This window comes from Ictidomys tridecemlineatus, chromosome 1 (genome assembly GCF_052094955.1).
Source record: "Ictidomys tridecemlineatus isolate mIctTri1 chromosome 1, mIctTri1.hap1, whole genome shotgun sequence".
Classification (NCBI taxonomy): domain Eukaryota; kingdom Metazoa; phylum Chordata; class Mammalia; order Rodentia; family Sciuridae; genus Ictidomys; species Ictidomys tridecemlineatus.
In genome coordinates, this window is record NC_135477.1 from 5,671,667 (window position 1) to 5,699,011 (window position 27,345).

At 42.6% G+C, this 27,345-nt stretch overlaps 1 protein-coding gene across 1 annotated transcript in view; it reads left to right on the top strand.

Annotated features, from left to right (window-relative positions):
- Positions 1-24,047, top strand: part of Adam12 (ADAM metallopeptidase domain 12) — a 311,142-nt gene extending 287,095 nt beyond the window's left edge. The window contains exons 22-23 of the mRNA XM_078024409.1: positions 17,488-17,615; positions 19,312-24,047. Coding sequence (XP_077880535.1) covers positions 17,488-17,615; positions 19,312-19,372 — 189 coding nt within the window. The 3' untranslated portion in view covers positions 19,373-24,047. The remainder of the gene's footprint in view (positions 1-17,487; positions 17,616-19,311) is intronic.
- Positions 24,048-27,345: the final 3,298 nt, after the last annotated feature.

The window sequence follows — 27,345 nt, forward strand, 5'->3', positions numbered from 1 at the left end:
GCCCCTGCCAGCTGTCCAGGCCAGCACCTTAAATGACTCTGTGCTTGTTGAACTGTCCACATGATGCAATTTCAGCTTCTAGACCTCAAGGATGATATGGGATTACAGGTCCATTTTCCTCGCATAGTCTGCCCGGCACCAAGGGACTTCTCCTTGTAGTCCCTGGGATACACAGTAGGATTCATTTACTTCTAGGAAACTCCTAAGCTGAGGTCCCCTGGCAGAGCCTAGCTTTATTGGAGAAGGGTCAGGAGACAATGATGTCCATAAACCAGGCCCTTGGTATCTGCTCAAGCCTCCAGCTTCCATGCCACTTCTGCTTAGGTTTTGACCTGATAACACTGTGTGCTCTGGCCATCTTGTAGCTATTGATGCTTTTAAAAAATTAAAATGTATATCTTATCCAACAATTGCATGGTTTTCAGAGAAAGGATGGGTCACAATAACCAGCCTGCCATATTACTGGATGTGGAAGACTCTCTCCCCACTCAACTTGGGTTAGTTCTACAATGCCTACACTGGTATGGCTTACAACATTTCTATTCTTCTGTTCTTTACCCATAATCCCAGTTTTTTTTCTTTACCCCCTCCAGTCCGTCTGTCTGTATCTCTCTCCTTCTCTCAGCCAAAGACAGCTGAACACATACGGTGAGATGTGCTGACACCATGCAGGCCCTGTGTGGTGTTTTCTCGTGATGACATCCAGTCTTGCTGTAGAGATCTCTGGTGACAGGTCGTGTTAGTTCTTATCAGATGGAGGCTGACAGGAGTTGAGAATTCCTTAGAATGATGGTCAAGGATTTTAAAATGTCCATTTGTAAATGTCTAAAACATCTGAAATGTCGCTGTTGCTAGAACATGAACAGAAAGTGTGGGACCAAACTATCTAACAGTGTCCCTGGACTTTTCTCAGTGTCCGGGAGTTGAGAGGGCAGAGGAGTGAGTTTTCCTTGTTTAAAGTGAAAACACATCTAAAGAAATATTTATCAGCATGAGTGGCCTGGAGCCCTTTCTCAGCTCCCTGCCACAAGCCCGGGGGCTGGACTGGGCTGCCCCAGGAAAGCCCAGGTTCCGGCTTTGTGAAAGCAGCATGAAAAGTGACACCAGAGGGGACATGACCTTCCACCAGGTCACAGCACGTGCAGCAGGGGCTTCCTGTTCCAGATTCTTCTCCACGCCTGACATCTGAAAAACAAGGGCCACCTTTCCCACCAAAACTGCTTACTCTTCCATGGCGTCTTGTCCCATTAGGACTGGCAGGAAGCCAGCATCTTGCCCAGGCACCACCTTTGCACACAGCCTGTTTTCTGCTTCTTTAGACCATGTCCTGGCCGTGGTGAGAAGGAGCAAATGGCAGCCTGTGCCATCCCCAGATCCAGAGTCGGAGCTTTCTATCAGCATCCAGCTGCTTGGGCTTTTGTAGCTATGGTGACCACGTCCTTTTTCCTCTAAAGCAAGGAATACATCTAAGACGATGATTAATAATTAAAAAGGCCCATCAGCATAAATTGAGGATGTCCCAACAAACCTGAATGAATAGCCAACCTAATTATCTTCCATTTTATGATAAAACCAAATATATTATGATACATTATGTAATATTACCTCACTTTTCCTTAAGCTGCAATGAAAAGCTGACATTATCTTTACTGCCAAGACTAGATACTTTGTCATACTTAGCAGCAAAACTCGTATCATTTAGTAATGAGTTATTTAATCCCTAAAGCCCTTTAATTTTATGAGTGTGCACATTCATTTTTGTAATAAACACTGATATCCTGCTCCTAGTTTTCTGCTACAGGAAAGGAGCTGGATTTGTAGCCTTAGTTCATTACCCAAGGTTTGTTAGTAGTTTATGGTGCTTCTGGAAGGTAAGTCCACCCATCCATCAGCTGCAGAGCAGCCAAGCAACTGGCACTTACTCCTTAGAGTAAATGGGCAGACAGCTTCCTAACTCGGTCCTCGGGTCAACCTGAAGAATGGACAGTCATCAACTACTCCCTGCCGACAAGGGAACTGCACATCCCCTGGAACTAGTGAATGCAGCCTGGTTGAACAGATATGCAGCCCATGCTCGGAGGCCGTACAGGGCTTCATCCCTAGCTAGGAATTGGCTCTGTGTGCTCGAACCTGTTAGTATTTCCTTTAATGAAGTCTAATGTAGAAATGTTACTTGTAAATCTATCCCTTGTGCAGTGGCTCTTTCTTAGCCCGATGTGCCCTATTGCTGCATTTTCCAATTGAGCTCTAGGGCTGGAGAAAGATCATTTTAGTGGTGATAAGTATTATGGGATGTTCAACTCAACTGTTTTAAAGTCATTTTATTATAATTATTAGTGCTTATCAATTGCACAGGACAATGGGTTTCCCTGTGACAGTTTCACACATGTGTATGATCCATCTCCCCTCCTCTCCTCTTCCCTCCTCCCCTGGTCCTCACCTGATAAGCCCTCTTCTTCTTCCATGGGGTCCTTTTATTCCTTCCTTCCTTAGTTTCACATGAGAGAAAGTATGTGCTACTTGTCCAAGTCTGACTGATTTTAACATTTTCCTGCAAATGACATGGCGTCCTTCTCCTTACGGCTGAACAATGCTCCGTGGTGTGGATACACCGTATTTTCTCTCTCCATTCATCTGCTAATGGGCATCTAGGCCAGTTCCGGAACCTGGCTGGCATGAACAGTGCTGCAGTGAGCACGGAAGGGCAGGTGTCCCTGTGGTGTGCTGCGTTTGGTTCCTTCAGATATGTAACCAGGAGCGGGGTGGCTGTGTGGCAAGGCAGTTTCGTTTTTGTTTTGTGAAGAACCTCCATACTATTTTCCACAGTGGCGGTGCTAATTAGTATTCCCCGCAATGGTGTATAGGATTCCTATTTCTGCATTTTTAATCTTTTTGTGTTCTTGATAATAGCTATTCTGACTAGGGTAAGATAGAATCTCAATGTAACTAGACATGCATTTCCCTGTGGCTGAAGAAGTGGAGCATTTTATTCACATATTTATTGCTGTTTATACCTGTTTTGAAAAATGTCTCTTTAAACTCTTTTGCCTGTTTGTTAATTGGATTGCTGTTTTGTTGAATTTTTTGAGTTCAATTATATATTCTGCATATTAATCCTGTCAGATGAATAGCTGGCATAGATTTTCTCCCATTCTGTGGGTTGTCCCCTCATTCTATTGATTGCCGTTCACTTTTTAATTTACTCAATTCCTTTGTCCGTTCCTGCTATTATTTCCTAAGCTATTAGAGCCTGTTTGGGACATTGTTGCTTGTGCCTGTATCATGAAGTGTTTCTCCTATGTTTTCCTCTAATAATTTCAAAGACTTAGATCTTACATTTAGGTCTTTGATCACTGTTTTCAGTTGGTTTTCTTACAGGGTGAAAGGAATCTGGTTTCAGTCTTCCAAGGTGGACACAGAAGGGGCCGTCTTTTCTCTCGCATGTTTTTGACTTCTTTGTGGAGAATCCCGGAGTTGTAGATGTGTGGGTGTGTTCCTGGGTTCTTTATTCCATTCCATTGGTCTACATGTCTATTTCTATGCTGGTTTTGCTACAGTGGCTCACTATAATTTGAAATTGGGCACTATGTTGCCACCAGCATTTGCTTAGGATGACTTTGGAGACTCAGGGTCTCTCGTGCTTCCATAGAGATTTAGGAATTTCTTTTAGATTGTTTTTGCTGTTTTTATATACAGAATGACTTTGGTATTTTGATAGGATTATATTGATCTACAATATTAATTCTCCCATTCCATTCCATGGGATGCCTTGCCATCTTCTGGTGTCTTCAATTCTTTCTTCAGTGTTTTATAATTTTCACTGTAGAGGTCTCTTACCTCCTTGGTTAGGTGTCTTTGTAGGTTTTTATATATATACATACATGAGGCTATTGTGCAGGGGATTGTTTTGATGCTTCCTTTCTCTGAGTTCATTGTTGATGTATAAGAAAGCTGATGATTTTGCGTATTGACTTTGTATCCTGCTACTTTGCTGAATTTGCTTACAAACTCTAAGAGAACTTTGGTGGACTCCCAGGTTTTCTCATATAGAATCCTACCATCTGCACATAGGGGCATTTGGACTCTCCCCTTTCCTTTTTCCTGTTCTTTCACTTACCTGACAGCTCTGGATAAAGTTTCTGATACTACATTGAGTAGAAGTGGTGAGAGTGAAAAGACCCTTATCTCATTCCTGATTTTAGAGGAAATGCTTTCAGGTTTTCCCTATTCAGTATGATGCTGGAAATGCTTTTGACATACATAACCTTTATTATGTTGAGGTGTGATCCTTCTATACCTAGCTTATTCGGGGTTTTTATCATGATGTTGAATCTTATTGAAGAATTATTCTGCATCTATAGAGATAATCTTGTGACTTTTATTCTTGGTTCTAAATGTGATGTATTTGCACACATTGAACCCACCTTCCTTCCCTAGAATGAGACTTTTGAATGTGATACTGAATTCAATTTGCAAGTGTTCTTTGTGTTTTTGTACATAAAAATATTGGTCTACAGTTGATGTGTCCTTGGCATGTATTGATAGCAAAGTAATATCAGCTCCACATTGACTTTAGAGGAGTTCCCTCCCCTTCTACTTTGTATGGTGGTTTGAGGAGCATTGGTGTTAGTTCTTTAAGAGTCTGGTAAGCTCAGCTGTGACTCCAGCCCCTCCCAGCCTTGCTTCGCTGGGAGCTCTTTGTTACTGCTACACACTCTCGGGCTGTGTCCCATTAGGCCCTTTACATGCTCCTGGTTCATCAGTGGTAGGATATATGTAGCTAAAATTGTGCCCATTCCTTCCAACTTAATGCCACGTAATTATTCAACATAGCCCCTAATGATCCTCTAGATTTCCATGGTGTCCCTTTTCACCCCTAACTTTATTAATTTGGGTCTTTCTTTTGATTAGTTTGGCTAAAGGGTCATCGATTTTGTCTATTTCTTAAGCAAACCCACTCTGTTTCCACTGATTCTTTTATTATTCTATTTCATTTACTGCTACCCCGGTATGTATTTTTCCTTCAGTTGATTTTTGAATCAACAATTTGTTCTTACTTTTTAGGCCACTAAGTTAGCTCTTTGAGGTCTGTTTTCTACTGTAGGCACTTACAGCTGTAAGTATTCCCCCTATAACTGCCTTTGCTGTGTCCCATAGATTCTGGTAGGTTGTGTTTTCATTTTCATTTGATTCTAGGAATTTCTTAATTTCCCCCGATTTCTTCAGTGACCCACTGATTATAAGGGAGTGTTCAATCTCTGAATGTTTGCACATTTCCTGCAGTTTCTCTTGATGCTGGTTTCTAATTTCATTCCATTATAATCTGATGAGATGCAAGGAATTATTTCAATGTATTTGTATTTGTTAATATTGCCCTTATGGCCTGAAATGTAGTCGATTTGGGATAAGGTTCTTTGTGCTAATGGAGAGAATGTAGCAGGGTTGTTATATGGAATATTCTGTAGATCTCTGTTAAGTTCATTTTGATCTATAGTATCATTTAACTCAGATTTTCTTTTTTTTCATGATGAAATTTTTTTTTTATTGTTGATTGTTCAAAACATTACATAGTTCTTGATATATCATATTTCACACTTTGATTCAAGTGGGTTATGAACTCCCATTTTTACCCCGTATACAGATTGCAGAATCACATCAGTTACACATCCACTGATTTACATATTGCCATACTAGTCTGTTGTATTCTGCTGCCTTTCCTATCCTCTACTATCCCCCGTCCCCTCCCTCTACCCCCTCTACTGTAATTCATTTCTCCCCCTTGTATTTTTCCCTTTCCCCTCACTTCCTCTTGTATGTAATTTTGTATAACCCTGAGGCTCTCCTTCCATTTCCATGCAATTTCCCTTCTCTCTCCCTTTCCCTCCCACCTCTCATCCCTGTTTAATGTTTAATCTTTTTCTCATGCTCTTCGTCCCTACTCTGTTCTTAGTTACTCTCCTTATATCAAAGAAGACATTTGGCATTTGTTTTTTAGGGATTGGCTAGCTTCACTTAGCATAATCTGCTCTAATGCCATCCATTTCCCTCCAAATTCTATGATTTTGTCATTTTTTAATGCAGAGTAACACTCCACTGTGTATAAATGCCACATTTTTTTATCCATTTGTCTATTGAAGGGCATCTAGGTTGGTTCCACAGTCTTGCTATTGTGAATTCTGTTATGAACATCGATGTAGCAGTGTCCCTGTAGCATGCTCTTTTTAGGTCTTTAGGGAATAGACAGAGAAGGGGAATAGCTGGGTCAAATGGTGGTTCCATTCCCAGCTTTCCAAGAAATCTCCATACTGCTTTCCAAATTGGCCGCACCAATTTGCAGTCCCACCAGCAATGCACAAGTGTACCCTTTTCCCCACATCCTTACCAGCACTTGTTGTTGTTTGACTTCATAGTGGCTGCCAATCTTAATGGAGTGAGATGGTATCTTAGGGTGGTTTTGATTTGCATTTCTCTGACTGCTAGAGATGGTGAGCATTTTTTCATGTACTTGTTGATTGATTGTATGTCCTCCTTTGAGAAGTGTCTGTTCAGGTCCTTGGCCCATTTGTTGATTGGGTTATTTGTTGTCTTTTTGACTAATTTTTTGAGTTCTTTGTATACTCTGGATATTAGGGCTCTATCTGAAGTGTGAGGAGTAAAGATTTGTTCCCAGGATGTAGGCTCCCTATTTACCTCTCTTATTGTTTCTTTTGCTGAGAAAAAACTTTTTGAGTAAGTCCCATTTGTTGATTCTTGTTATTAACTCTTGTGCTATGGGTGTCCTATTGAGGAATTTGGAGCCCGACCCCACAGTATGTAGATCGTAGCCAACTTTTTCTTCTATCAGACACAGAGTCTCTGATTTGATATCAAGCTCGTTGATCCATTTTGAGTTAACTTTTGTGCATGGCGAGAGAAAGGGATTCAGTTTCATTTTGTTGCATATGGATTTCCAGTTTTCCCAGCACCATTTGTTGAAGATGCTATCCTTCCTCCATTGCATGCTTTTAGCCATTTTATCAAATATAAGAAAGTTGTACTTTTGTGGATTAGTCTCTGTGTCCTCTATTCTATACCATTGGTCCACCCGCCTGTTTTGGTACCAGTACCATGCTGTTTTTGTCACTATTGCTCTGTAGTATAGTTTGAAGTCTGGTATCGCTATACCACCTGAGTCACACTTCCTGCTTAGCATTGTTTTTGCTATTCTGGGTCTTTTATTTTTCCATATGAATTTCATGATTGCTTTATCTATTTCTACAAGAAATACTGTTGGGATTTTGATTGGCATTGCATTAAACCTATAGAGAACCTTTGGTAGTATCGCCATTTTGATGATGTTAGTTCTACCTATCCATGAACAGGGTATATTTTTCCATCTTCTAAGATCATCTTCTATTTCTCTTTTTAAGGTTCTGTAGTTTTCATTGTATAAGTCTTTCACCTCTTTTTTAGGCTGATTCCCAAGTATTTTATTTTTTTGAGGATATTGTGAATGGACTGGTTGTCCTCATTTCCATTTCAGAGGATTTGTCGATGATATACAGGAATGCCTTTGATTTATGCGTGTTGATTTTATATCCTGCCACTTTGCTGAATTCATTTATTAGCTCTAATAGTTTCCTTGTAGATCCTTTTGGGTCTTCTAGGTATAGAATCATGTCATCTGCAAATAGTGATAATTTAAGTTCTTCTTTTCCTATTTTTGCCTTTAATTTCTTTCGTCTAATTGCTCTGGCCAGTTGCCAAGGTCTCGGCTTGGCACCAGAATCACGAGCCACCACACATCTTTGTAGGTTCAAACAGCAATTCTTTATTCTCGCTCTCACACCGCCTCCACACAGGTCCAGGGGCAATCCCCATCTCCTGCACAATTCAAGTCCTAAATACTTTCTCTCCAGGAGAACTCAGCGGGAACTCAGGCAGCAGGCATGCCCTACTCCCAGCAGGAATAATCTTCAACCTCCCTAAAACTCCTATTGTCACGCCCTAAACCCAAGGATGGGGATACTTCCTGCAAGATACACCCTAATCCTGGATCCACCCTGGTCATTGAGCAGGGTCACCTTTCTCAAACACACAAGCAAGGTCGCAGCAAATTTCCAAGGCAAGTCCATTTAACATGGGGTACGCTGGCAAGGATTTCAATGCGTCATTCCTACTTGGTAATGGCCCTCAGCAGCCAGTGTTTCGAGAACTATGTTGAACAGAAGTGGTGATAGAGGGCATCCCTGTCTTGTTCCAGATTTTTGAGGGAATGCCTTCAATTTTTCTCCATTCAGAATGATGCTAGCCTGAGGCTTAGCATAGATTGCTTTTACAATGTTGAAGTATGTTCCTGTTATCCCTAGTTTTTCTAGAGTTTTGAACATAAAGGGATGCTGTACTTTGTCAAATGCTTTTTCCACATCTATCGAGATGATCATATGGTTCTTATTTTTAAGTCTATTGATGTGGTGAATAACATTCATTGATTTCCGTATATTGAACCAGCCTTGCATCCCCGGGATAAATCCTACTTGATCATGGTGCACAATTTTTTTGATATGTTTTTTAATCCGATTTGCCAGAATTTTATTGAGGATTTTTGCATCTAGGTTCATTAGAGATATTGGTCTGTAGTTTTCTTTCTTTGAAGTGTCTTTGTCTGGTTTAGGAATCGGGGTGATGTTGGCCTCGTAGAATGAATTTGGAAGTTCTCCCTCTTTTTCTATTTCCTGAAATAGCTTGAAAAGTATTGTATTAGTTCCTCTTTAAAGGTTTTGTAAAACTCTGCTGTATACCCATCTGGTCCTGGGCTTTTCTTAGTTGGTAGTCTTTTGATGGTTTCTTTTATTTCCTCATTTGATATTGGTCTGTTTAGGTTGTCTATATCCTCCTGACTCAATCTGGGCAGATCATATGACTTAAGAAATTTATCGATGCCTTCACTATCTTCTATTTTATTGGAGTATAAGGATTCAAAATAATTTCTGATTATCTTCTGAATTTCTGAAGTGTCTTTTGTGATATTGCCTTTTTCATCCCGTATGCTAGTAATTTGAGTTCTCTCTTCTTCTCTTCGTTAGCATGGCTAAGGGTCTGTCGATTTTATTGATTTTTTTTTTCAAAGAACCAACTTTTAGTTTTGTCAATTTTTTCAATTGTTTCTTTTGTTTCTATTTCATTAATTTCAGCTCTGATTTTAATTATTTCTTGCCTTCTACTTCTTTTGCTGTTGTTTTGCTCTTCTTTTTCTAGGATTTTGAGATGAAGTATGAGATCATTTATTTGTTGGTTTTTTTCTTTTTTTTAAGGAATGAACTCCAAGCAATGAATTTTCCTCTTAGAACTGCTTTCAATGTGTCCCATAGATTCTGATATGTTGTGTCTGTGTTTTCATTTATCTAAGAATTTTTTAATTTCCTCCTTGATGTCTTCTATAACCTATTGATCATTCAGTAACCTATTGTTCATTCTCCAAGTGATGCATGATTTTTCCTTCCTTTTATCGTTGATTTTCAGTTTCATTCCTTTATGATCAGATAAGATGCATGGTATTACCTCTACTCCTTTATATTGTCTAAGAGTTGCCCTGTGACATAATATAATCTATTTTTGAGAAGGATCCATGTGCTGCTGAGAAAAAAGTGTAATTGCTTGATGTTGGGTGGTATATTCTATATATGTCAATTAAGTCTAGGTTATTGTGTTATAGAGTTCTATAGTTTCCTTATTCAACTTTTGTTTGGAAGATCTGTCCATTGGTGAGAGAGGTGTGTTGAAGTCTCCCATGATTATTGTATGGTGGTCTATTAGACTCTTGAACTTGAGAAGAGTTTGCTTGATGAACATAGCTGCACCATTGTTTGGGGCATATATATTTATGATTGTTATGTCTTGTTGGTGTATGGTTCCCTTGAGCAGTATGTAGTGTCCTTCTTTATCCCTTTTGATTAACTTTGGCTTGAAATCTACTTTATTTGATATGAGTATGGACACTCCTGCTTGTTTCCGAAGTCCATATGAGTGATATGATTTTTCCCAACCTTTCACCTTCAGTCTATGTATGTCTTTTCCTATCAAATGCGTCTCCTGTAGGCAGCATATTGTTGGGTCTTGTTTTGTGATCCATTCTACTAGCCCGTGTCTCTTAATTGGTGCGTTTAAGCCATTAACATTTAGGGTTATTATTGAGATATGGGTTGTTCTTCCAGCCATATTTGTTCATTTATGTTACTAAACATGGTTTGTTTTCCTCTTTGATTATTTTTCCCCCCTTTACTGTCCTACCTCCCACTGTTGGTTTTCATTGTTATTTTCCATTTCCTCTTTCTGTAATGTTTTGCTGAGGATGTTTTGAAGAGATGGTTTTCTAGCTGCGAATTCTTTTAACTTTTGTTTTTCTTGGAAGGTTTTAATTTCATCTTCCATCCTGAAGCTTAATTTCGCCAGATACACGATTCTTGGTTGGAACCCATTTTCTTTCAGTGTTTGAAATATGTTAATCCAGGATCTTCTAGGTTTCAGAGTCTGTGTTGAGAGATCAGCTGTTATCCTGATTGGTTTACCCCTAAGTGTAATCTGCTTCCTTTCTCTTGTAGCTTTTAAAATTCTCTCCTTATTCTGTATGTTGGACATCTTCATTATAATGTGTCTAGGTGTGGATCTCTTATGATTTTGCACATTCGGCATTCTGTAGGCTTCTAGGATTTGGGATTCTGTCTCATTCTTCAAGTCTGGGAAGTTTTCTCGTATTGTTTCATTGAATAGATTGCTCATTCCTTTGGTTTGGACCTCTATACCTTCCTGTATCCCAATGACTCAAGTTTGGTCTCTTTATGTTATCCCATATTTCTTGGATGTTCTGCTCATGGTTTCTTAACAGTCTTGCTGAGCTGTCTATGTTCTTTTCAAGTTGAAATACTTTGTCTTCATTGTCTGATGTTCTATTTTCTAAGTGTTCTACTCTGCTGGTAGTATTCTCAACTGAATTTTTAAGTTGGTTTATTGCTTCCTGCATTTCTAGGATTTCTGTTTTTTATTACCTCTTTCTCCCTGTATAGTTGATCTTTTGCTTCTTGGATTTGTTTATGTAATTCATTGTCGAAGTGATCTTTCATTGTCTGATTTTGCTGTCTAATGTCTTCCTTGAGACTCCAGATCATCTGAAGCATGTATATCCTGAATTCTTTATCTGACATTCCATCTGCTGCAGCTATTACCTCTTCTAAAGTTGATTTGACCTGCATTGCTTGTGGTCCTTTCTTTCCTCGTCTTTTCATACTGCTCACGTTTCTTTCTGTTTGGTGAAACTGTTGTGTTTTTGAAATTTTCCCCCTATATATTTATATTGCTCTTGTATAGTTGAAAAGTCTCCGTTGTAGGGGCAGGCGGTGGCTGTGCTCCTCCTCCAATTGGGGTGATCTCTCTACCACGCTGACAGGCTGCTGGGTCTGTTCTGCCGGTCGGTCGCAGGTCTGCCTACCTTGCAGGCGCTGGCGGCAGCTCTGCTCTGCCCCTACTCCAATTGGGGTGACGTACCTACCACGCCCGTGGACCCCTGGGCCTGTTCTGGCGGGTGGTCGGTCGCAGGTCTGCCTACCTTGCAGGTGCGGGCGGCGGTTCTGCTCTGCCCCTACTCCAATTGGGGTGACATGCCTACCACGCCCGCGGGTCGCTGGGCCTGTTCAGGGCACGGGCAGCGGCTCTGCTCTGCCCCTATTCCAATTGGGGTGACGTGACTACCACACTGGCGGGTCGCTGGGCCTCTTCCGGGTGCGGGCGGCGGCTCTGCTCTGCCCCCTACTCTAATTGGGGTGATGTGTCTACCATGCCGGCAGGCCACTGGGCCTGTTCCTCCGGTCAGTCGCAGGTCTGCCTACCTTGCAGGCTCGGGCGGCAGCTCTGCTCTGCCCCTACTCCAAATGGGGTGACGTGACTGCCGCGCCAGTGGGTTGCTGGGCCTTTTCCGGGCGCAGGCGGCGGCTCTGCTCTGCCCCTCTGGCTTGATGACAAAGTGAGAGAGACTCGGGTGTATGTGACTCTCTTTACCAGGAGACCAACTCTAACTCAGATTTTCCAAACAACAAAATACATCAATCTTTTGGTGAAAATGAAGTATTAAAGTCACCCAACTTTTATTTCATTGGGGTCTGTTTTATAAAATTGGGTCTTCCTACCAGGCTCAGTGGCACATGCCTGTGATCCAAGAAACTCGGAGGGCTGAGGCAGGAGGATTGCAAGTTCAAAGCCCACCTCAGCAGATTAGTGAGGCACTTGGAAACTCAGCAAGACCCTGTGTCAAAAAGAATGTATTTTAAATGGGCTGGGTATGTGGCTCAGTGGTTAAGTACTCCTGGGTTCAATCCCCAGTACCAAAAAAAAAAATGCATTCTCTCACATTCAGTGCATATATATTTAAAATAAGTATCTCTTATTGGATGGATTATTCCCTTTATCAATATGTAGTGACAATTTTTGTCTCTTCTGACCAATTTTGGCTTGAAGTATATTTTGTTGGATACAAGTATAGCTCCTCCTGCCTGCTCTTGGATTCCATTTGATTGGAATATGATTCTCTATCCTTTTACTTTTAATATGCATCTTTTGGCCTGTGAGATGAATTTCTTAAAAATAGGGGTTTTTTTTCATCCAACTGTTCTGCATCTTTTATTGGAGAATTGAGACCATTACATTCAGGGTTCTTAAAGAAATTACAAAATCCTGCCATTTGTTTTTATTTTTGTTGTTTTGAAAATTGTTTCTCTTATTTGACTTAGTGGGGGTGTTATTGTTTATTATGTGATGCTGAGGATGGAATCCAGGGCCTCACATGTGCTAGGTAAGCACTCTACCACTAAGCCCCAACCTCAGCCCCGTCTTCCCTATTCCTCACTTGCTTAATTTTTTAATTATTCTTCTAGTGAGATTTATAATTTTCCACGCCCTTATGTTTGTCTATCTTCTTTTGAGTATCTTCTGCAATTCTGGTTTAGTGGTCATAGTTCTCTCAGTCAAATGCTCATGTTGAAAGGTCTTTATTTCTTCTTCCCTTCTGGAGTGTAACTTTACTGGAGATAGGAGTCTAGGTTGACAGTTGTTTTATTCCAGATCTTGAAAGTTACCATTCCATGCCCTCCTGGCCTTTAGAGTTTCTGCTGAGATAAGTGTTATTCTGATAGTTCTGCTTTTATACATGAATTGAAGCTTCACTCTTGTAGTCTTTGATATTCTGTTTTGTCATTCTATATTTTTGGCAGCTTATTATATGTCACGGAGAGGTGCTTTTCTGGTCATGTCTATTGGTGGTTCTGAATGACCACAGCACCTGGATGTCCCTATCATTCCCAAGATCTGGGAAATGTTTGGTCATTATTTCACTGAGGTTCTGATGACATTCCCCTGTAGTTCCACTTTCTCCTATAAACTCATGGGTTGTAAGTTCAGTCTTTTAATGCTGTCCTAGAGATCTTGAGTGTTCTGTTCATACTTTTTTTTATTACTGTCTAAAAGTGCTTGCTCATCCACCTTGTCTTCAAGTCCCGATAGTCTTTCTTCTGTTGACTAGTCTATCAGTGAGCTTTCAACTGAATTTTTTGTTCGACTTATTGGACTTTTCATTTCCAAGATGTCTGTTTGGCTCTTTGTCAGAATCTATTGAATTGCTCTTCATATCCATTGTCTTCCTTAGTTCCCTCCAGCTGTTTATTCATATCTTCTTTAAATTCATTGATCATTTTAACAATTTTTTAATTCTTTGGCATTACATCCACCTCAATATCCATGTTCAGTTACTAGGGAGTTATGGATTTGAAAGGAGCCGTGTTGCCTTGTTTTTTCCTGGTTTTTGTGTTTCGTTGCTCAGTTTTGCAAGTATCTCTATTATGGAAGGCTCGCAGCAGCTTTTTCTTGATGTGCCCTGGGCTGTTGGCTTATTGTGCAGTGTTGAGCTTAATTCCAAAGGGACTTTGCATTGTAGGTTTTTGTAGGTTGCCTGTGGCTTTTTAGGCAAGCTTAGGTGAATTTTGACTGTGGTACTGTGTCAGAACCTGAGGGACCACCTTTCTCTGTTGGACTCCAGTGAGTGGGGTCCTGCTGCTGGTTCAGGCAGGTATGACACAGACAGTGGTGCATAGTGGGTACACTCTTAGTTACGCCTCCAGATTTGTCAGCACTGTGCTGTCTGCTAGGGTCTGGGAGCAGCCTAGGTGAGGGCCTGTCCTAAGTGAGGTGGCATGACAGTTGTGTTATTTCTAAGGGGGTGAATGGTCCTGTAGTGGATCTTCAGGATTGCCCTACTTTGGGGTTGGGACAGCAACTGAAGTCTCACGCCCCCACCCCTTTTTTAAGTTGAGATATCCACCAAGGTTTGAGCAGGACAAGGTCTTGGATAGAGTGAGTTTCAATTTCTTTCAACTAGGCTGGGGTATAGCTCAGCATCAAGCACTTACCAACATTTTCAAAGTACTGGGTTCAATCCTCAGCCCCACTTTGAGAGGATAAAACCACCACCAGCAACAACTTAAAATGAACAATAAAAACCTCTTAAAAACAACATCTATACCACCACTAACATAGTGAGGGAAGGGCAGCAATAATATAGAACAGACTAAACTGTTAGGCATTAATGAAAAAAGATTTTTTTTGAAAAGGGGGAAGGAAAGAAGAGAGAAAATTTTAAAAATTAATTTTAAAAGTATATAGAATTAAAGTATGAAAGAATAGTAAAGGAAAACAAAAGAAAAAGTTAAATATTTTTCCTTGCTGAGGTATTTAAAATGTAGACCCTTTGGAATGTAGATTCCAAATTGGGACCTCAATTTGGAATCCGCCAGGCATGGAGGCGGGTGGCGGGTCAGGCTGTCGCAATGGGGAACCCCCTTCTCAGTTGCAGCCTACACTGTCCAAACCAGTCGGGGGTCTGTAGGTGAGCTCCCCCCTTCTTGCCCTTCCCGGGGCTAAAGTAAGGTTATCCATAAAAGGGCTAAATCCACTCTCAAGGCTTTTTTTTTGTCTTTGTACCCAGGGATGGGGCTTGGTGACAGTAGGAGCCTCCTGCTAGCTCCTCTCATACACCAAGCCTGTAGGCTGATGGGATTTGACACCCTTGACTCAAAGGCTCAGGGTGTGACTAATGTCCAAGCCATTGCAGTGTGTCCTCTGCCCCAGGGTGGGATGTCGTGGGAACCAAGGCTGTCAATCCTAGCCACAGTGCTCCCAGGCCCAACCCCTTTGTGAATCTTAACACACCTGGTTTCACGGAGGCCAACTCGCCAATTTTAAATGGAAATGTCTTCTGCTCCCCTGTACCTCATGGGCCACAATTCCCACTGCCTAGAATTCTCCAAAGATTTTTATCACAGTCACTTCCCTGGACCTAAACTGACTCTCAGTGTTGGCAACCACAGAGCCAGTGAAAAGAAGAGGCTGTTAGGTCCAAGATATGTAAAAAATACAGGGACTTCTTACCTCCCAAGCAGTTAAGTCCCTTCCATGAGATCTTCTGAAGATGGCTCCCTGTTGCAGCACCAGATGAACTTGGTGGAAACGCTGGGGACCTCTTCTCCTGCAACAGCCCACGGTGCAGCTCTCAGGTCTCATGTTCGCCAGGTGCCAGACTCTGTTGTCACTGGGACGCTCTTCAGCCTGCTGAAGGGTGTCTTCCTCCCAGCCCAGGGCCCATCCCGGTGTCAGGGTACTCTCTTCTAAAATCCAGTATTTGGGGAATCACCTGCAGCTGTATTCTACCAAAAGTATGTGGGTGGGAGAACTCCGGGCCATGGCACCAAGCAGTCCAGACTGGCACGTGGAGTACTGAGCTTGTGTGGAGGGGCAAAGAGGGTTCCTATGAACCCCCCAATACTCATCTGCACACCTGTTGATTTGGTTTGATCTCATGGGACAGCAGGTTAGAGCCGAGTACCTCTGAACTGTCATCATCTTGCCATCTTTCCAAGTCATTTTAGAGTTCCTGTGATAGTGCTTTGTTGTTTGGGGTGGGTTTTTTGTTTGGTTAGTTTTTTAAATTGTTCTAACTAGTTATATATGCCAGCAGAATGCATTTCGATTCATTGTGCAAAAATGGACCACAACTTTCATTTCTCTGGTTGCATATGCCATTCATGCACTCATACTCACACCATCTTTCCTACCCCCATGCCCCTTCCCCTCCTCTCACTGACCTCTGTTCAATTCAAAGTTCCTCCATTCCTCCCATGCCCCCTTTCATTATGGATCAGCATCCACTTATCAGAGAAAACATTTAGTCTTTGGTTTGAGGGGATTGACTTAATTCACTTAACATGATATTCTTAACTCCATCCATTTACCTGCAAATGCCACAATTTTGGATTTTGTTTTTTGAGAGTGTCTTCCATGTTGCCCAGGCTGGGATCAACCCGTCCTCCAGCCCAACTTCCCAGTGCACTAGATCTTTTTGTTAGACTGTTCTCTCTCTGAAGGTCCCAGCACCGTTTCCTATAGAACTTCTATGCATTCATGAGTGGCCCAAAGCAGACTCTACCTTGATATCTCCCAGTTCCCTGGACCCCAGGGGGGAGTTGCCTATGGCACTTACTGACCCACCCGCTCCCGGGAAGGGTGGAGCCCCAGGAAAAGACACGACTTGAGGTTTTGCTATTATACTTTTTCCATTGCTCTTCTCATATTTCCATTAAGCTTTTTAAAAGTTGTGGCATGAGGGAATGCCGATAGTACTGGCCTTGGGTTGGGAACTTCCTATGCATTATGATTCAGTCCTCACAACTATGCTCTGCAATAGGTCTTGTTTCCTCCCATTTTCCAGAGGAAGAAATTCCGATTCGGAGGTTGAGGGATTTGCACAAATCCCAGATGCACTGGTCTTCAGCTAAAACCCCCTGTAAGACAGCCCCCACGTTCATGCTGTGCCTGCCACCTCTAGGCACCAGCCCCTGGTCAAGGCTTACCTCCCCTCAGCTTCCTCAGAGAGCTTTACTTGTCCCTCAAACTGCTACATCACTTTTCTGAACACCACCAACAGTATGTGGGTGGAAGAACTCCGGGCCATGGCACCACGCAGTGCAGATGGGCACGTGGAGTACTGAGCTTGTGTGGAGGGGCAAAGAGGCTCATCCTCACTCAGCCCAGCCAGAGCGGAGCCAGTCCTATGATGCCGTTCTGAAGCCATGAAGGGATCAGTGAGATGCCTCAAAGACTTCCACCAGCTTCTCATTTGGGGCTTTTATAAATTAAAGAGCCACCTGAAGGCACAGGCCAGTGTGCATCCCCTGGGGAGCACTGGCAGAGAACCCCAATGTCAACTAATGCCCAAGGCTGGTGAGTACCACGGGAGCAGAGGACCCATGTTTGAATGTTTGTAACTACATGAGTCTGAGTCATCTTTTAAATGTTAGAGAAAATTCTGGTGAGAGGATTGAAACCCCCTCACAGCAACTTGCCATTCTCAAAACCCACTTTCCTGGGGCCTCCGACACTCCTGAAGCCCATGTCATCTTGCGTTTATTGCAGGGCATTCGGAAGCCCAACCCTCCTCAGAAGCCCCTGCCTGCTGATCCTCTGAGCAGGACAACGCGCCTCACCAATGCCTCCAGAAACCCAGGACAGCAGGAGCCAGGGCTCCGCCCTGCACCGACCAGGTAGGGGTCTCTCTCTCCCCCTCAAATGGGGGAAGGCAGCTAAAGCAACTCAGGCAGGACAAGCGTGGTGGGCAAGGCCGTGCTTCCTGTAGTCCAACCAACTGGGAATGGTAGGAAAGGTTACAAAAACGGGCAGCAGTCAGCGTGCGTCACCAAAGCAGGCACCGCCAGGGCACTTTCAGCGAGGGCCAGGGACCTCCACACTTGGAGCTGGCTCAAGCTGGCTGGTGACGGCTATTAAATGTGCTGAAATTTTGCAAGGTAGGTGTTAAACCAGGTCACTGCTAAGCATCGCATATACTTACCGTTGAATGTTTGCATAAACTCAAGGGAAAGCACAGGCAGTGAACTCTGAGAACATCCCTTCCACTTCTTTTTCACTGCCTTTGCTCTAATTGCGCCACTCGGGTTGCAGACATCTGACGACATGGTGGTCCCTCGTAGCTCTTCCATGTTTGGCGACAAGATGATGGTAGCTTGGAATCGGCCACAGTGGGAGCATTTACACCAAGGAAATGGTCAAACACTGCAGCGTGGCTCCCCCAGCCCCTGGCGAGTTGGCCAACGCTGACCAGCACAAAGAGGCCCAGGGCTCCTCTGTGTGCCCCTTGGCAGGACGCTTGCTTTTCAAGCTCAAAAGAACCAATGGTACTGTTGGCTGGGCCCTGTGCTCAGTAATTCCTCTCTCCAGAGGGGAGGACACACTAGTGATTTCATTACAGCTCTTGGGAAGAATTTTTGGCCTGTGGAAGAAATAGCTGCCTAATAAATCTCAGAGATAAAGCCGGTCAAAGGGTCAGTACAATTCCCAACTGCAGAAACATGGGAAGATTGCATAGCATCCTAGTTATTTCATTGTGGTTTATATGTTGATCTTAAAGTTACTTTCCTTATTCTGTTTAAAGTAAAATATGCCACTTTCCATGGACTCGATGGAGGAAAGGCTCCTCATTTAAATGCCCTCAAGCAGGGGACTGTCTTGCCTCTGTTGTCACCGAGAGCAAGGCAAGCCTATTTAATCTTGTCCTGCACATCGTTTTAAAAAAATTTTTTTTAGTTGTCAATGGACCTTTCTTTTATTTATACGTGGTGCTGAGAATTGAACCCAGTGCCTCTCACATGCAGGCTACCGCTCTTCCACTGGGCCACAACCCCAACCCTGCACATTAATTTTGGAGGGATCCCATGTGCCCTCCTTTTGCTCTGGTTATCTGCTGCTCTGTTCAACCCAGTAGCCACTGGGCATTTGTGACTGGCCAAAAGTCAAACTCTGCTGTCAGTGTAAACACATGCTGAATGTTGAAGTCTTAGTTCCTCTAAAATGCCAATTCTCTCAACTTTATGACCTGTTTTGAAATGATACTCTACATATATTTAGATTAAACTAGTTTTAATAAATTTCATTTATTTCTTTGCTTTTTTCATGTGGCTACTAGAAAACATTACCTAAGTGACTCACACCCTTTTTTTTCTGTTGGACGGTGCTGTTCCAGAATCAACTGGAGCATGAGAAGGGTATCATTGTAGAGGGCTCCTCTGGTGGCATCTGTTGTAAACCACTGGGAATTCTGAAGCTCTAGAAAAGTCCCTCATGGGATCTGGCCTAGGAGTGTAGGAAAAGACTTCTCCCACCCCACATTTCCATGTCTACAGAAACTCTTCAAGACCTCTAACTACAACTTTGCTTTCAATTCAGACCCGCTCCTAAGTACCCACACCACGTGCCCAGACCCACCCACAGCGCCTATCCTCAGTGAGGAGCAAGCTGACACCTTCGTTCAACAGTGAAGACAGAAGTTTGCACTATCTTTCAACTCCATGTGGAGAGACTTTTTGTACCAACTTTTAGAATTTTTTTTAATATGTTAAAACACCATTATTTCAAGAATTTGAGCTACTGCCGTCGGTGCTGTGCTATGGTGCTCTGTGTATTCGCTCAGGTACTTGTAAGTTATTAATTTATGCAGAATGTGTATTGCAGTGCAGTGCACTGTACTAGGCATTGTTCCCATCACGGAGTCTTCCATGGAAGGAAGGCTTCTTGTGCTTTTAATATTTTAGTGAACTTGAAAGATCCTCCTTGATGGGATTCTGGACCAGATGTTTACTTTCTGATCAGGCTTTATTAGAAAGCAGTTGCTAATTCCCCACGACTGTGTTAATGGTACCAGACACAACTCAGGACCCCTGGTAGAACCTCAAGTGATGTTCTGAAACCCGCAGGCCAGGGCTGCACTTGGCCTTCAGTGAGGCCCTCGGTGCCTACACGCTGACAAGCCCCTAGCAGCTGGACTTTGGAGCAGTGAATGACCTGGTTTGGGGCCAGGAAGCTTTGGAGAGAACCTGGGTTGCAGACAGGACAGAGCCTGGAACACTAGGCCAGGCAGGAACTTGACCTTGAGCTGAGCTGCCATGGGCCCCTTTGGAAAACAAACAAGAAAGAAGTCTGCAGGATTGCTCAAGGTTTTCTTTATAGAAACATCAAGAACTTCTTTCTCTGGCTGCTCTTTATGCAGTTCTGGCATCAGCACATTATTTAGATTGGGAACGGTGGTGTTTCTACAAGAAAGCCACCGCCCCAGCACTGCAAACCACCCTCTCCCTGTGCTGTTTGGAGCTAAGCAAATTACCACCTTGTCTTCTCGACTGTAATATGATGACCCTGTGTTCAGACAGATAGATGAGGCTTTCCATGGGACCATAATTCTTTTCAGATGTGAACTAGTAACCGGATCTAGTCAATCAATTCTTTAGATAAAAATCTCCTTTTACTGCAAGGTTCAACTTATTAAAAATTAGGCAGAAACAACTACTAAATGGAATGCCTTGCTCATTGGCACAGATTGTTTGCTGTCCTTATTAATACGTAGTGGACAAAGAACCACAAGTGACCATGAAGTTCTCTCTGGGGCACCCTATTTTCTCAGCTAGGCAGCTGGAATCTTAAACATTTGCACCTACCTGTTGAGCATCACAAGGTATGATCAGGAAACCAATTTCCTAACCCCGTATTTTCACCAAAGGCCAGCTGGGGCAAGCAGCCCCTCCAAACATTTCACTCTCCCAGTGTCTCATTTCCTAGGATGTTTAAGATGCCTGGATCTAATAGCATGAAAAATACAAAAATACTCAGATAAGGCAAAATGCCATTCTGGCCCTCACCGTCTTCTGTGAGATCATGAATGACTAGTTTTCACATTAGAAGGCAATTGACAGCAGTTCCATAATTCACTGAGTGTTTCATGATGAGACTTCTTTTAGGGTCATTTCAATGGTTTTCCTATGCCTTGAAGCAGAAAGAAAAATACATACCAGGAATCTTGGTTTGCCTTCCAGAAAAAGAAACTACATTTAACTTTGCCAATGTTCCCCCCATATATCTAGGCAATGTGGTATTATTCATGACTATGAATAAATAAATCTATGTCACAAACACACAAAAGGTAACCCAACTCAAAGACATTCCAACTCTTGCAGCATGCATATGGTTTTATAAACAGATGCAATTATTTTCTTTAAAAAGTAAAGCCATGTTAGATGATATTACTGTGGATGAGATACATACAGAATTATTGTAACTAACTGATGTTACATTTAGTAATTGTGTCAAGGCCAAAACACACACTATTGAAAAGTTTACAGAATTTCCTGGTGTGGATGTTGTGGCCTTCTCGCCCACACCTCAGCTCCGGCACTTTCACCCTCCTCCTACTGCACGGAACTGGGAGGCTAGGAACTGCCCTTTCCGTTTTTGTTCTTTCTGAACTGTAATCACTGTGCTTTTGTTCCAGAGAACCAGGAAGAGTTTGGTATTAAAGGAGGTTAAAACTGTGATCATCTGCCATGTCATCAATGGCCACTTTGCGGTTATGGCTGATGACACAATTTTATCTCTAAATACTAATTGCTTTTATAGAGCCATGCAAATTATTTCTGAATAAGAATATATTTAAGCCTAATAAAGCCTTATAATACACAGATAATATTAAAGGAATACTTTCAAAATTCAATATTTATCAAATAAAGCATATTTAGCAATAACTTCCATTTTAATGTAACTTAGGAACCAATAACTAGGGTTGGTTTTTCTTGGTGGGAAGGGGTTTTCTCTCATTTTTTATAAACAATGGGAACAAAAAATAGTACTTCTATTTTAGTGGCAATATGACTATTCTTTAAACTACTTCATAGGGACAAATGACACAGTTGTTTTGGGTTTTATAAAACCAGTACTGAGAAAGTTCAGTGCCCAAACTCAAAAGCAGGCTGGAAGGCCACTGACCTTTCTTCCTGTATCCAGCCGCAGCTGCAGGTTACATGGCCCCACTCCACGGAGAGGTGCATGGCCAACCTTCCAGGCACTCCATTTATCTGCTGAAATGTTCTCGTTTTCCCAACACATTGAACCAGAGAAACAATGCCTAGTGCTGTCCCTTGTCCCAGTGGGACTTCCCCAGCATACACATATAGATGACACCAGAGAGACCGCAAAGCAACAAATTAAACTATATGGGAATGAATATTCCTGACTAGTCTCCAAGGGGACATTATTATGCCTTTTTAACTTCATCCGGAATTCTCAGGCTAAAACTACAGGCTTTGTTCTCTATCAAATCAGCACATTCCCTAAAATTGCTAAGACTCTGATCTGCACCAGAGATTAGAGATCCCCCATGGTGCTGACCCCCACCGTCATGCCTGCGCCTCCTCCAGCCACTGCACTGATGCTTACCAAGCACTCCCAGCCAAGCAGACCCCAATGATGGGGAAGGTGTGATGCTTGGGAAGCTGGGCCAGACTGTCCTCATGCACCCTGATCTCTTGCAGACTCTCCTAGTGAGACCCATTTCATTCTTAAGCTTTGCTAGAGTCCAGGGCAGACTTACTCTGCAGAACCCTCCTCACTGCTCTCACAATGGCTCTAGCCACATGCAAGTGACCCAGATGAATGTTCCACCAGCCCTCCCAGAAGCCACTTAGGCTGGAAGTCTCACACACACAGTGACCGACTCTGGGGGACACTGCCGGTATCATCTTCTCCATACCCGTGCTGCCAGTTACTCCCCATGTGTCATCAGCATCCTCTCACCTGGACACAGTAAGCCAGAAGCTCAAATCTGTTTGCCTTTCCTTGTCACCAGACAAGTGCCTAACTTGGGCCAAACTCAGTGTCAAGGGCCCTGCAATCCCAGCAGTGAAGTCACTACTTCAGATCAGCCTGAGTGGCATCTGTTGCAGTGTATGGCAGCCCCATGGGGTCCACCTACTGGACATCCAAAGCCCAACATTGTCCAGAATCACAGCTCAGAGCAACCCCCACCAGCACCCAAGACCCCTGCAGATCCCTCCTGCAAGCACATCAATCACAGTGACCTCCCGCCCCATGCCTTGTTCTAATGAGAAGGGGCAGTTGGCCATAGGAAATCAATTTAGCTATGCATGCAAAATGCTCTGAGTCACTCCAAAGTTCCCATCGACAGGTATTACTTTTAAACTTGTTTGAAAATTCCAATAGTGAAATACAAAACACTAAGATTTGTGAGCCGCATGCTCAGAACCATTTCTGTACAGTGAAGATTATTTCCACAAGCCATTTACCCACATGAGCATGTGCCTCTTCCCTGCCTCTTGTAGAGGAAGCCCCCCTTTTACTTCTGGAAGCTTCAAATCCAGTCATTATAAACCCGTTTCATATGAGAAAAACTAAAATACTGCATAGAGCCTGTTAAAATCCTTGGTAATGGAGAGTGACAGCCAAAAGATTGAACAAAGGACTTCTCAAACTGCTTCGGTTTCCCCAGGCTGAAGGCCCTGTAACTCACCCTGATTTTCCACATCATCTTCAAGAAGTTTGTCCTATGTTCTTTGTAACTCTCAAAGAAAATTTTTTAGTCAATTTAGCATATTTAAATTCAAACAAAAGAATAAATATCATGTGATCATTTTAGTTTTCAAGAAAGAAGAATCCCTTTTTTGTGTTCACAGTCATAAGCAGGTCCCTTCATAGGGCAGCCACAGGAAAAACAAGTTAGAAAGACAACGACCCCTAAGGTTCCAAGGCAGGACAGGTGGGAGCACAACTAGCGGCTCCTTAGCTCCTTCTATAGGGTCAAATTGGCAGGTGGTCAGGAAGCCTGTGTCTGAAGGCGTGTGGCAGCTGAAAGGCCATTCTTTAACTTGACCACAGGCTGTTTAGCACAGTACAGATTAGAGTTACAGCTACATCAACCAGCACAGTCATTCTGTAGTGCTTCAACCATTTATAATGCTTTGGTTTGCTAATTTGTTCACATACCTTTTTATGTTACATTCTGTTGTTTTTGTAAACGTTTCTCATATTGGGGATCTATAGGTAAACACAACTTGCTATTTCAATAAAAAGTCATTGTTAAGAATATTATATCCAATAAATGATAAACAGGTAAATATAAAGAGTGTCTTGTTTGTTATTGAGGATATTATGAAAATGGAGGGAAGAACTCAAGTAGAAAAAAATGTATCTATATTCTCATTTGTTTATAAGTGCATAAAGACATTTTGGAGCAATGCACAAGAAATTAAGAACAGCTAGTAGGTGGGATGGGTGATAAGCAAGGGGTGCATCTGCCAATCATCAGGGACTGGGCAGATGAGGAGAATGGTGCCTGTTCACCCACACCATTGATAAGTGGGGGGAAACTGATTATTTGAATAACATTAATTCATAACCCAGAGAAGAACATTTTAAAACTTACCTTATTCAGGTAAGAGAAATTCAAAAAGTAGCAGTAGAGACATATCAAACAAACAGGCAATGAAAATCTAAATGTGATGGATAAATACTTATAAATTATAAAAATAGCACCCAACTTCATAAAGAAAAACTGCAGAAAACACATATTATTCAAAATGGTAACAAGAACAAAAGGTCTTTATTCTTACCACTCTCCACTCACGACAAACTAGACACAATATAAGTGCAAGGATGACCTTAAATCTAGGGAATAAGTTTATGGGATGGGATACTCCAAACACACAGAATAGAACTTTATTCCAAGTGCCTTGGGGGGAGTAAGAAATCCTCAAAAAAAAATAATAATAATGCTGTGTTCTAGAAATGTAATGATTGTTTAGTCAAAAGTGTATTACAGATTATCTAGAAGAAAACGAATTAGAACATTTGAAATAGCACACAGTCTGGGTATGTTTCTCAAAAATCCTTGCACTATAAGAACTCATCTGTGATACGTGTTAAGGTCCCTTACCCATAGGAGAATGGTGCCTGTTCACCCACACCATTGTGGGTGTCCCTTTCCTGGGACATTCCAATCCAGTGAGCCCAAGATGGGCCCAGGAAACTTGTATTTAGTAAGTACTCTGTAATGGTTTAGATATGCGGAGTCTTCCAAATGCACATGTGTGAGACAATGCAAGAATGTTAAGGTGAAATAATTAGATTATGAAAGCCATAACCTAATGGTGGATTAATCCACTGATAGGGATTAACTGGGTGGCAACTGTAGGCAGGTGGGGTGTGACTGGAGGAGGTGGGTCCCTGGGGGCGTGACTTTGGGGTTTGTTTCCTCTCTGGAGAGCAGAGCTCTCCCTGCTTCCTGGTTGTCATTCCCTGAACCGCTTTGTCTGCCACACCCTTCTGCCACCATTTTCTGCTCACCTCAGGCCCCAGAGCTATAGAATTGGCCAACCATAGGCTGAACCTCTAAAGCCGTGAGCCAAAATAAACTTTTTCTCCTCAAAATTGTTCTTTCCAGGTTTCTTTTGGTCACAGCTTCACAAAAGCCGACTAAAACACTCACAATTGAATCTTTGGATCAAGAAGGCTTAGAAAAAAAAATTCTCACAGTAATAAAACAAACAGTGCTTAGGGGAAAATTCATAGACCTTAAATATGTATTACTAAGCAAAAAAAGATGAAAATGAATGGACTTAATGCCTAACAAAAAAGTCATAAAAGGGACAACAAAATAAGCCTCCTGGGGGTGAAGGGAACAGAAGAAGGTGGAAATATAGCTCGGGGTAGAGTGCTGGCCCACCACACACAAGGCCCCGGGTCCCATCCCCAGCACCAACACAGTAACAAATAATAACAAAGCCAGAACTGCAAAATGCTCGTTATTAACAGACACAGTGGCACACACCCGTTATTCCAGCAACTCGGAAAGCAGAGGCAGGAGGATCGATAGTTCAAAGCCAGCTTCAGCAACTTAGTGAGGTCCTAAGCAACTCAATGAGGCCCTGTCTCTAAATAAAATATAAAAAGGGCTAGGGATGTGACTCGGTGGTTAAGAGCCCCTGGATTTAATCCCTGATAACAACAAAACAAAAAACAGAAGAAATGAATTTATAAAATAGAAAACGAATAAAACCATGAGTTGCTCCTAAGGAAAATTAAAACAGGCTATTAACCACCTTCAAATATCATTAAGCAAAAAGAAGAGAAAGAGCAAACAGACATAGCACATAAGCTCATAGAACCCAACAGCCCGCCATAACCAACCAGACAGTCTCATTGGTGTGAGGATGGTTCGAAACCTAGCCCAGAGGGTACAAGACATGGCCAAGCTTGGTGTCAGCCAGAAGGAATGTGCCGAGCATGCCTGGTTAGCAAACGCAACCTACAACAGACCAAAGCATAGAATCAAGGGGGACATTGACAATGACCTTGGAAAAGGGAGAGGAAGGCTTTACAAAGTGTGAAGATGCTCTAATTTTTAGGTTTTAAAATCAAATCTAGCAAATATAGAGAGATGCATTTGTACAAAAGGTAAAATGCCAATGAATCAACTTAAGGTGAATGTTCCATAAACTATATGGAACAGAGCTGAAAATTGCTAGCATCAATAAAATTAATCATGTGTTTTCTCTATGCCCCTTCTCAAAAGTTTTGGAAGGGCAGAATCAAATACACTTATTACTGCTGTATGTGTATAAGTGACTGTATGACCAATGTGATTCTGCAACCTGTACAATCAGAAAAATGAGAAATTATACCCCGTTTGATTCAAATGGATGAATTGTCAAGACCACTGTACTGTCCTGTGTAGCTAATAAAAAATAAATGAATTTTTAAAAGGTTTTGGAGCTCTAATGACCTTTTAACCGGTCTCTCCATTATCCAGAAAAATCTCAGTCCTGTGCAGACCTCTGCAGCTGGTCTACTCAGAGGCCAAGTTAACTAGTTTGTCTCTGAGGAGGAGAAATGCATATGGTAGGCCATCTAACACCTCTGCTGAGGGAAAGCTCCACCGAGTTTGTCTTAAGCTCCCAACCAGCAGTCCTTTTGCAGTCACCCCAACTGTCTACAAACTGCGCCCTCAGCTTCAAAAGCTCTCTGCTTTCAAGACTAAATTCAGTACACTGCTCTACGTTTCAGCAAAGTCATCAGATCTGGCAGCTGGGGCTTTCCTTATCAGAGCTTCAGCGTGTGCACACACACGCACAGACAGGTCCACTCTGCAAAGACTGACCTGGACCATTCACCATGAGCAGGACAGGACCGGAGTCTTGAGATAAGCACCTCGAGCTTTGATGTGAGGCCAAGAGCCGAAGAGAAGACTCCTGGACTCCAAGGAGGAGCACCACTGCACAGGGGGACGCAGCCTGGCAGTGCGGCCCAGGGGGGTGGGGGCGGATAACAGAAAACACATGAGGGAGAGCGCGCCAGGGGCCTGCAGTGGCTCAGAGGACAGCTGCAGGCCAGAAACCAGGAGGCCCCATGCATGTTTATGTA